Consider the following 12,023-nt stretch of genomic DNA (forward strand, 5'->3'; position numbering starts at 1 on the left):
ATGCACCCAAATCGCGTGAAAATGTAATCACGTGTCAGTTCTAGTATAATATATTTGCCCAATGAATACCCGTTTATCATCTGCATTTTAATGGCCAGTAGTGTATAAGCTACTCCCTTGGGTAACTGTTCATTTGCTATGGACACGTTTTAATAAAACATATTTCAATAATTTTTTAACAGAGCACATATTAAGAGTTTTCTCAGTATAATGTATACAGGGTGAAGATTAATGAAACCGAGCAACTGCAGGGACGGCTTCCCGACTGGAAATGGAAGAAAAAAGTTCTACGAAAATGTGTCCGGAAATGAACGGTGTGCGTGCAATGACAACAAATCTTCCCAGAACACAGTACAGAGCTGCATCTCATTCACGTCATAACATATGTTCAAAGTGGCGTCTATGGTATTACAGGCAATAGCGACAGTAGCGGTTGTTACGCAGGATACACATAATCGTACATGTTGCCGGGCCCTTGCCAGGAATCTGTACTAGGGTTCGTTTCAATATCCTGTAGAACCCGATCCTCCAAATCTTCTGTACGGACAGTTCACCGCTTCACTGCACATTCTCTGTCTGAAAGGACCCTTGATCTAACAAACGTCCAAAGAAAGCTTGAAATTTTGTGTGACGTGGTTGATGTCTGCGAGGGTAATTCTTGTTCCCCACATGAATACGGGCCATTCTGCTGATTACAGTACGTTGCGTCAGTCACACAGCCTGCAACACACAAAGAACACACGTCACGTGGTCAGAGGAACTGCCATTCGTCAGTGCCACCTACCATGGCAACGATGCATTTCCAGACACGTGTTGGAAGAACATTTCATTGTCGGTTTTACTGATGCTCACCCTGTATAGCTATATTACAAATTCACCGTTTGCTGAGTTATATGACACAGACGTGATGCATCTGTAAGAAGCAACGAAAGTGTGCGCAAAATATGTTGCCTTGTACGCAGTAGCGGGGATTTAGTTAGACAGATGAAGTCGCCACACAAAAACATAACTTGCGTAGCTTATAAGCTAAGCTGATGGGTCAGTAAGCGATCTTATGAAGACCAGTAATTCGACAAATATAGACATTCGAAGTCAATAGTTGATCGGTAGATTACCGATAAAAAGAGTCGCATAAATCAAGGGTCAACCTAAGCGAAACAAGTTCAGATCACAAGGCACGACGGGGAAATCTGATGAAACAAGAGAAAGAAAATTAAATGTACCATAGCGGACATCATTAACTACAATGAAAATTCTAATTGTGTTGATGTAAGGCCTGGGCAGGCGGCTCTCTGCTGGATTTGGGTGGAGGAACAGGCAATGAATGAAGCAGTCTGTTGCTAGAACACTTTATTGACGACCTTGATCAGACATAGTTCCGCGCTTTTGAAACAGACTGCTGACGATGGGAGATGATCCTCGGACCCAAGTGAGCTGGTAAGAATATGCCAATGCTGTCGTTCCTCATAGAGAGTAGCGAGTGACTCCGCTGACACTGCTCGGCGGCGGACAGTGATGGCATGATGCCGGCTGAAGGTTTGGCGGCAGGACGGAGTCTTTGTGCTAGGGCGGAGCCCTCAGGCAGTATCCGTAGGGTTGACGGCGTGGAGGAGGCAGCGTCATATATATGGTGGCGACCGTGCACCATTGGACAGCCCAGCTGTGAAGGACATTGACAGGCTGGACCTGAGAGTTTAAATCCAGATTTTCAATACAGACATGATCAGTGGTTAAATCTAAACTGTCAGTGGTGAAGGATACAGAAGAGATGTAATCATTGGTCACAGAGAAAAGTTTGAGGCGGGGAAAACGACTGAGATGTGGCAGTTTTCTCAGTCATGTTGCTGCAGCCACAGTATAGATTCCGGAAATGGCACCTCTGCTGACTTTGTTGTGTTAACAGGGGTGATGTCTGGTGCGGTGGTTCTGGTACATGTGACACAGGGGTTGGTCACACAGTTCAGTGACCAGTGCCTGCGTCTGGCTGTGGCCTCAATACTGTTCTGAGCTTCCTCTTCTGCTCCAAGTTTTGTTGCAGCTTTATTCCACTGAAATCCCTCCTCCCTAAAGAAAAAAAATCCAGTCCCAGATTTTGGCTCAAACACGGACCATGGTTTACGTATAGTTATATACATCTCACATTTCCGCTTTTACTCGCGGTATTACTTTATATCTAGCGCCGTTCACACTTGTTTTCCTTACTGACCACGCTAGCAAGTAGCTCACACGTGAATCTCTAAATCCCTAGTTTTCTTTCCACTACTACATACCCTCACTGAGTGTGGGTCTATGTTGGCGAAAGGACTAGTATGGAGGAGTTGGAGGGGTGGGCTTTGGGGAACTCTACAGCTGAGGTGGCAGTACACTATACTTATTACTGTTAGTAGTATGCAAGCTGCTGATGCACTGGTCTCTACATTTATGTGTTTGTCGTATGTTTGGCTTGGTGTTTCCTCACGTGATCGAGCAGACGATTCATTGTCACACGACCGTTATGTGCTGCTATCATCTGGTCTAGGGTAGCCTGAAGCGTTGGTTCTGACGAAGCTTTTAAGTAAGTCAATTTTTTCTTGTACAAAATCTAGAAAGGCCTTCTGGTAGGTAAATTAACGAGTAATTGTTGTTTAGATTGTGTTTCTAGTATTAGTGGCAGGTAACTGTCAGGTAGTGAATGAAATGTCGCATCGTGTACCTGTTATCAGAAATCCCTGCCCCTATAGTAGTATGCTGGGCTCCGCTGGAGTGTCTTTGGTCGCAGCGTGTGACAATGACAACTGTCAGTTTGTGTTCAGCCAGGGTGACCCGACTTTCTGGGAAAATTCGGTTTCCCTGCCCTCCCTGGCGCAGGCTCCCCGCAGCGAAACAGAGTATACTCGCACGATTCAGGTACAGTGTGTATTCATTTTGTGGGAGACAGTAATTTTCCTGTGGAGAATAGTACTTCCTCAAATTCCTTGGCGTTCCGAATGACTAAACTGATCCATAAGACAACTGTTATGAAGAATTCTTAACCTCAAAGTGAAATGGTAAAGTGTATCACATGTACATATATTCACTCTCATTTACCGCCAATATACTTCTTGTCTGCTTATCTACTTCTACAGGAACCACATATTTATCAAACAAAAATCTTACTGCACCATGTAGCATCGATTGCTTCATTCTAAACTAAATTAGACACACTAATGTTCTACTGACAAACAAAGTCTTCTAACCAATTACCTAAACACAAATGTGTCCTGTGAGCCTTTGTCATAAAAACAACAAGAACACAGACATAACCAGAATAAGCACTTACAAACATCTCTCATAACTAATGAGCAAATACTAAAAATCAACTGCCAAGGTTACCTCGTGATCTAAATGCATGTGGACGTGTTGGAACACTTTCAGGTACACCCTGATTCACGGGGTTGAATCTACCTTTCTTCCTATTGTTCTCTCTAATTCGTTCTTTTCCTTTTGGAAGGAGCCAATTGTGACTGGGGCCAGCAGATTTATTTTAACATTAACTGGGGATGTCATATCGACTACGTGATAAGGTCCTTGGTACCACGGAATAAACTTCTTAAGTTGTTCCTTTGGAACTTGAGGGCTAGACAGCTTTATCCGCTCCTTGACATGATATTTTAGGCAACTTCGTTTTTTTTATTGTGAGTGCTTTCCAGTCTTTCTAGAGCCTTCGTATTCATGTTTTTTGAGCTGACACCAGATAAGTTTTAATCTGTTAGTAAAGTCCCAAACACCTGGAGAAGGTTGATGTAGTTCTTAAGGTGAGGACATTTTCTGACCAAAAATAGCTTGGATTTGTGGATTTTAGAGTTGTGCATGCCTTAGACCAAGTCTAGGAGAGTTTTTCAATCGTTGTGTCTACTTTTTATCTAATAACTTAGCATTGTCTCAGTGCCCTATGGACTCTATCGATAGTGCAGTTTTCTTGTGGGTAAAGGGCACTCATGCAGAACTTCTTCGTATGTAATAGTCGACATAAGTGATTCAATAACCCTGACACAATGTTCATGCCTTCATCAATTATTGATCAATTGTTATCGTCTGTGGCATGCTAAATTTCAATAACCATTGGTTTACCAAAATTGGATTCACTGATTCTGCATGTTGGTTTGGTATGGCATTCATAATCAACGAATGCACGAATTGATCGATGATGGTTACTACATATCAGTTCCCTGCTGATGTTTGTGCAAATGGACATAGGACATCAATTCCAGTCATTTGTTATGGCGTCTCTGCCCCAATCAGTTTTTGCAGTGTAATTTGCTGACTGGTCAAGACAGCTCTTTGTGTGTAAAGAGGATGATTTCTCATGTAACATTCAAAATGTTTTCTCTATGGCCACAGTAATTTCTGCATTGCAGTGATCTGTGGCTCATTCGTCCTATGTCCACCGAAGATGGAATTGTAGAATTGCCTAATTACTTTCTTGTCTATACTATCTGATACAACAAAGCGCCGAACGCATCGTGCTTGCTTGTAAAGAAATAAACTGTCAGAGGTGATCTGTGCTTGTTTCATGAACTGCTGACAATCAGGAGCAATCGCATGAGCTCTTTACAAGTCTTCCATGCCTATTCCACTGCAGTCTCCAGCATGTATTCTGTGACTTAACATGGTCACAACGCTGTAAGATTTTCCTGGATGATGAACTGCCTCAAAATCAGATTTGCCTGTCTGTAAGGCCCAATGGGTTAAACAGACTGTAGGATCCGTTAATCCCAGAAGCAACTATAAACCTTAAAATGTCTTGCATGCAGATCGAAAATATGTGATGCCAAAAATTAACATCAGCATTTCCTTTTGTGTAACTGAATAATATCCCTCTGCTTTAATTAGTTTTAAGGAAGCATAGGCTATGGTTTCTTTACCATCTGCCTCTCAGCTTAAGACACAGCAAAAGGTATGACTGCTCAAGTCACAAGGCAAGATTTACTGTTTTTGATGGTAAGGAAAACTGAGGATGGGACTAGTGCTCAATAATTCCCTCAACGACTTAAATGATCCCTCACAATCCAGAGCCAAGCGAAAATTTACTCTTTTCTTGTTTTTGTTTAGAAGTGCTCAGAGAGGTCTTGCCACAACTGCAAAATTCGGGATGTATCTTGTATTGAAATTGGTGATTCTGAGATGTGATTGTACTACCTTTACCATGCTAGGCACTGGGAAATATTTGATGGCTTGTACTAGTTGTTGACTGGTAAATGCACCATCCTCATCAGCAGTTGGGCCCAGACAGCAGACATACTTCGGTATGTAGTGGCACTTCTGTTAACTGAGGGTCGACCATTCTGCACGCCACTGTTCAAATACTTCTCACAGACACATAATGCGTTCCTGAATGTCCTTGGAGAATACTATTGTGATCATGTAGGTAAACCAATCATTACTTTCAATGTATTCGCAGTTGCGAATTTAGACAACCATCAGCTGTAGAATGGAATAACGACAATGAAAACTTGTGCTGGACCCGGACTCGAACACAGATTTCCTGCTTATCATGAGTGGTTGTATTGCCATTTGATTATCTGTGCATGACTCATGGTCAAACTTCCACATGTCGTCAACCATGTGTCTACAGCCTGTGCTTGTACGTCCATTATATATATTGCCATACAGGCAAGACATTTTACTTGAATGTCGTTTGCCTGGTGTCAGAGGTTAAATACAATATTGCACAGCCGTTGTTATACCCAATTATGATGCAATATACCTTTGAATATGCATAATTTTTCATGGTTGTCATTCCGCTCTACAGCTAATGGTTGATTGTATGCACAATTGCCAATATGTCAATGTATTTCATAACAGCTGTGGTCGCCACAGTGTCTGTTCATTTGGATATGCCTGCATGCATGTGGAATCCACTATATAAATCCAAGGTGGTGAAATAACAGCATTGGGCCAGATTCCACCTGTGGGCCATGGGGCAGCTGTCTAAGATCATTCGTTGGTTTAGAAACCTGCTGTAAGTGCGTTTTCCATCCAAGGACATTTTGGCACAATTTCTATTAGTGCCGAACAGGGACTAGTACTTTTTCTATAATTTCACCCCAAAGTTCTTGATCAGCAAATTCCTCCAACACAGGCTGTAATGATGTGGGACTCGGTGTGGTTTCTTGTATGCAAGTGACTTATTCCCTGTGAAAATTCTGTGCTGAACCAGAGGTGTAGTTGGCAATCGCCAAGATGGGTTAAACAATCCTGCATATTCATCCAGTAACTTTTCCATAGTTACTCTGTCATTCCCTTTCAAGTGGGGTGTGTCCCCCCTTACTGCAGTAAAATTTAGAGACTGTCCTGGCTTCTACTATTCTACATCGAATTCCTTATATAATCAATCTTCTGACATTTCTAAGTGAACTGTGAGTATACCTGTTGATAACCTCACATTCTGTGAACCAAAATCATCTATACTGACATGTACCACTCTGATACCATCAACCTCCTGCACATATGATAAACTACATCATACATAACATTGTGCCTGATCCATTTCCTCATCACGTGGCAATGGCTCTACCACACATAAAACATTAACTGGCAGACAAGCTCCTATGTTTATCCACATCAGCTTTCCTGCGTTTTTCAATATCACATCCCCTGAATCGAGTCTAAGAAACCATGTACACTTGGCTTATCCGATGTCTCGGTTGTTGCTTGCGACAGTTTGGGTCTTCCAGCAGTAGAATTGGGACTGAGTGATGTGCAATCCAGTTCTACTCTATGATGATGTAAATCGGCTTTGGCGTGAGGTTTGATCAGGAAGTCCAGACAGAGAATGGAATCATAGCTAACATGTATGGAAGTACGAACTTCCAAACATACTTAGAAGTTTCTCCCTCGCACTCAGCAACCCAACAATGTAGAACAGAGAATGAGCATTGTTAACATGCACACTACTTAATCTACAGCGTGGGGGGCTCAGATTCACTGTACCCAATATTCCCTGGCTAGCCATGGATACCTGCCGTCTTGTACCCAACAACAACTTATACGATCTTCCCTTTATATAGCCGAATAGATAGATATCTGCCACTGATTTTGCACAAAGGTTTCCTGTATTCGAGCTTTCTGGGAAAGTTGCACAATGGTCACACTGGCCCATGTCCTGCGTAACAGCGGGGGAGTGGGGGGGGGGGGGGGGGGGAGCGAGTGTTACCTTGATTCCATCATCTATGCACCTGTGGACGTTTCTGAGCTGAATACCCTATTCGGTTGCACATCTGACATTATGGCTTCGCTACTGCGCCAGTTCTCTAACTTTCCTCTTACTGACTGCTCAGTTATCATCTCCATACGCCGCATCTAGTCGCTTAGTTTGGTCTTCCTGCTTGACAGATGGAACCACCCTTCCAGTTGACTCCCAGTTCAGGAACAGCGAGTCTTGGAGATAATGTAATTTCTATTCAGCGCTTTTTAATTTCAAGTGTGATTTGTGCGCAGAATGTCCAAACCTTTGAGTTCAAACTCTTTCAGATGGTAGAGAATGTTAAATTAAGTATTTTCACGTAAGGAAATAAGGGTCGGAGATGAATGAGTATTTTGTTTGTCATTGACAATAAAATTTTATGCTTTATAACAATTTTAGCTCGCAATAAATGTTCAACAAGGCGACCGCCAGTCTTAATACTGCAGTACAACAGCTCAAAGGCTGTGCTGCCCTCTCTTAAATATCCGTCTTGTCTGTTGTACAATGAGACAGGCATCTCCTCTCGAGTTTTTTAGCCTAGTTTCATGCACCTACAACTTCATGTAACCCTGTGGAAAAATCCAAAATTCATATGTGAGGTATCTGACAATAGCACTGGCAATAAGACTTGACAGCCACTTCATGACCAACAAGAGGATATCTGCTAATTATAAGCTTAAGTTAATAAATTTCCGCGTGAGATAGAGCACCCTCGCGTTGAAACATCATACTCTGGTAGACAACGAAAGATGCAGCGTGCAATCACTGAGTCATCACGTTCCAAATAAACACCATGTAATCTGCACCATTCAATGGACTTGACAGCAAATAATGTCCAGTGAAGTGATGTTGCACAACTGCAGCTCACAAGCCAACAACTGACGACCTGAGACTATAAGGACGTCTGAAAATTCCATAAATCCAGATGAATCGTATATCGGACACAAAATACTCAGTGTCAACGATCGCTGCCTAGAACATCAACGGCATGTTTGTTTAGTGCAGTCGCGAAACATTGCCTTTCGCGAAGTACAGGTCATTGGATACGGCCGCACCTGCCGGAGTGTTAATACTAGGGCTTCGTCATAAAGAAACCTTTGCAGATTGACACCAGGGTCGAATTGACAACTGATACACTTTCTATAGCGTCACTGGAGTTTGAAACCCCAGTGTTGGTTTAATTAGAACATAGAACGAAACCCTGAAGAACTGTTGGAGGCACTTCTGCCACGACACCGACGCTTATATGGCTACATATTTTCCTATGTTCATGGTACAGAGCCGTTACTCAGCATGTCACTACAGAAATAAACATGTAGCCTGTGTTAATCCCACCAGAACATGAGCGTGAAAAGGTTCGAAAGTTGTATTATATGAATAAGCATTGTTTCATGAACTGACGGGTCGCAGTTTTCTGTATTTATATCCGTTATAATAATAATAATAATAATAATAATAATAATAATAATGAGGTTACTCCTGTTGACTAATCCAGCACTAAAGAGAATGCTCACCTTTTGTCTTTTCGTACAGGTCACGGAGTAGGTTTCCATAGTTCTCCAGGCCCAAAATGCTCTTTCCCATGTTGCCGAATGGGACAGACGGCTCCACGTATTGGACGCCCTTCTTCTTCCAGTACTGGTACCCCCACTGGAAGCGCACATAGATTACCAGCAGCACAGCCGATAGGGAAATCACCAGCTCCTCCAGCCATCCGTCTAGGTACACACCCATCGTGCCTCTGTAACCAAGGAGTTATGTTAAGCGCCACAGTCCTTACAGCACATCGCCACTGCAGCTGTCACTCTTGCCAAAAAGCTAAAACAGCGTTTTTGTCGTATGACGTCTGTGATAAGAAAACGAACTGTTATAACAGAGTTTGACTGTTCTTAAGCTATTCGACTTCCACTGTGCATGGCTAGCTGTTTTACGTGTAAGAAGAATTTTGTTCTGCTCAACGATTTTGGCTGTTTTCAATGGGATAAACTGAAGCTACACTAACTGATCGAAATTATCCGGACACCCTGTGTAATACGGTATTGACCACTAGCTATCACGAGAGTCGGCGCAGAGTACACTCATGCGGTCGTCGCACGGTGGCGCTGGCAGCAGTCCACATACGAAGAGGTGTGTTGGTGCATGTCAGAGTCAGGTGCAGCTAGTAAGTGTGCAGACGTTTTCAGACGTGCTAATGGTGCCTGTGTGTTGAAAATGGCCCAAATAACACATACTGATGACGTTATGAGGGGTAGAATACTAGGGTGACTGGAGGCTGGTCAAACACAGCAGGTCGTAGCACGAGCCCTCCGTGTGCCCCAAAGTGTGATCTCAACATTATGGCAACGATTCCAGCAGACAGGAAACGTATACGGGACGTCCACAGTGTACAACACCACAAGAAGACCGATATATCACTAGTGCTCGCAGACGGCCACGGAGTACTGCAGGTAGCCTTGCTCGGAACCTTACCGCAGCCACTGGAACGGTTGTCTCCAGACACATAGTCTACAGACGACTGAAAAGACATGGTTTACTCACGCGGAGACCTGCAAGGTGCATTCCACTGACCCCTGGTCAAAGGAGACCCCATAAAGCCTGGTGTCAAGAACACGGTACATGGTCATTGGAACAGTGGTCCCAGCTTATGTTAACGGACGAGTCCAGGTATAGTCTGAACAGTGATTGTCGCCGGGTTTTCATCTGGCGTGAAAGAGGAACCAGATACCAAACCCTTAATGTCCTTAAAAGGGATCTGTATGGAGGTCGTGGTTTGATGGTGTGGGGTGGGATTATGATTGGTGCACGTACACCCCTGTATGTCTTTGACAGAGGAACTATAACAGGTCAGGTGTATCGGGACGTCATTTTGCACCAGTATGTCCGCCTTTTCAGGGATGCAGTGGGTCCAACCTTCCTGCTGATGGACGATAATGCACGGCCCCACCGAACTGCCATCGTGGAGGGGTACCTTGAAACAGATCAGGCGAATGGAGCGGCCTGCGTTTCCTCCAGACCTAAACCCTATCGAGTACGTCTGGGATGCTCTCGGTCGACGTATTGCTGCACGTCTTCACACCCCTAGGACACTTCAGGAGCCGCGTGGGATCAGCCGAGCGGTCTTGGGCGCTGCAGTCCTGGACTGTGCGGCTGGTCCCGTCGAAGGTTCGAGTCTTCCCTCGGGCATGGGTGTGTGTGTTCGTCCTTAGGATAATTTAGGTTAAGTAGTGTGTAAGCTTAGGGACTGATGACCTTAGTAGTTAAGTCCCATAGGACTTCCACACATTTGAACATTTTTTTTTTTTTAACACTTCAGGAGCTCCGACAGGCACTGGTGCACGAATGGAAGGCTATACCCCAACAGCTGCTCGACCACCTTTTTGTGGCGGAGTTCGTAGCGACAAACACTTGGCTGTAGAAATGGCTTACGAAGTCACCGCCACACTTTTAATAGCGGGCCGACCGGTCCGCTGGAACAGTGAACAGAAAGATGAAAACCCAAACACTCTGATTAAATAAAAGTCGGTACTTATCTTTATTACGAAGATACAGAAATACAGTAGTGAACTCCGTGTCTACAGAAATCTGTCTAGTTCGAGTCGGAGCGGCTAGGTCAGCGTCGGCTGACGACAGACAACAACTCTGCTGCGATGAACACACAACTGACTAGCAAGTACACAATTCGGTGGCGAGTATACAACTGAGCGGCGAATACAGAACTGTCCTAGCGCTCGCGACTCCAGCGCTTAAGAAACCAGAAGCCAGCGGTGGCGCGCGCAGACTTGCGGCGATTTGCTGTCTCGCTGGCGCTGCTTATGCGGACGGCGTCCGGACTTTGATGCTGCCAACCTTTTGGCAGCGGGCTCGGTTGGCATTACTGGCTAGGACATAACACACCTGATCCAGAGAATGCCGTTGTGCGGCTTGTGTACGTGTGCATGGTGATTATATCCCATATTGACGTCGGGGTATATGCGCAGGAAACAATGGCGTTTTGTAGCACAGGTGTTTCGGGACGTTTTTCTCAACTTATCACCAATACCGTGGACTTACAGATCTGTGTCGTGTGTGTTCCCTTTGTGCCTATGCTATTAGCGACAATTTTGTGTAGTGCCACGTTGTGTGGCACCACATTTTGCAATTATCATTAATTTATGAGCATGAGTGTATTATGTAGTCAGCAGAGCAGCAGTATCAACAGAATGAGTCCGCCAGAAGAGGTCAGCGAATGTGAAGTGGACTAGTCGCTGGATGTCACCTGAGTGACAGATGCATCAAGGACATTTCAACCGTTCTGAAGCTGCCCTAGTCCACGGTTGATAATGTGATTGTGAAGTGTAAATGCGAAGGAACAACCACTGCTAAACAGAGACTGGGAAGACTTCATGACTGCTGAACGGTGACCGCCGAGCATTGCGGAGTGTTACTGTAAGAAATCTCATCAATTCTGTGGAATGTATCTTGAGTTTCAAAGAGTTACCGGCAGTCCATCTAGCACAGAAACTCTGCGTAGAGAGTCAAAATGAATGGGGTACAGTCATTGAGCAACCTGTCATAAGCTCTGTAGTCAATGTTAAGTGATGCTTGTAGTTGTGTGAAGAGGGACGCCACTAAACAGTAGATGACTTCAAAACAAGAGATCTGGAGTGCTGAATCACGTTATAACACGTGGAAATCCGCTGGAAGTGTTTGGGTTTGGCTAATGCCTAGAGAATAGTACTTGTCATCGTGCATGGGACCAACAGCGAAGTATGGAGGAGTTGGTGTTACCGTATGAGGGTGTGTTTAGTAGTTACAATATGAATCCTTTATAACACTTAAG

At 44.1% G+C, this 12,023-nt stretch overlaps 1 protein-coding gene across 1 annotated transcript in view; it reads right to left on the reverse strand.

Moving 5' to 3' along the window:
* LOC124798583 (cytochrome P450 6k1-like) overlaps positions 1-12,023 on the reverse strand; it is a 146,711-nt gene that overhangs the window by 116,005 nt on the left and 18,683 nt on the right. Inside the window, exon 2 of the mRNA XM_047262045.1 lies at positions 8,719-8,945. Within this exon, the coding sequence (XP_047118001.1) occupies positions 8,719-8,938 (220 nt within the window). The 5' untranslated portion in view covers positions 8,939-8,945. The remainder of the gene's footprint in view (positions 1-8,718; positions 8,946-12,023) is intronic.

The sequence above is a fragment of the Schistocerca piceifrons genome, chromosome 5, assembly GCF_021461385.2.
Source record: "Schistocerca piceifrons isolate TAMUIC-IGC-003096 chromosome 5, iqSchPice1.1, whole genome shotgun sequence".
Lineage (NCBI taxonomy): Eukaryota > Metazoa > Arthropoda > Insecta > Orthoptera > Acrididae > Schistocerca > Schistocerca piceifrons.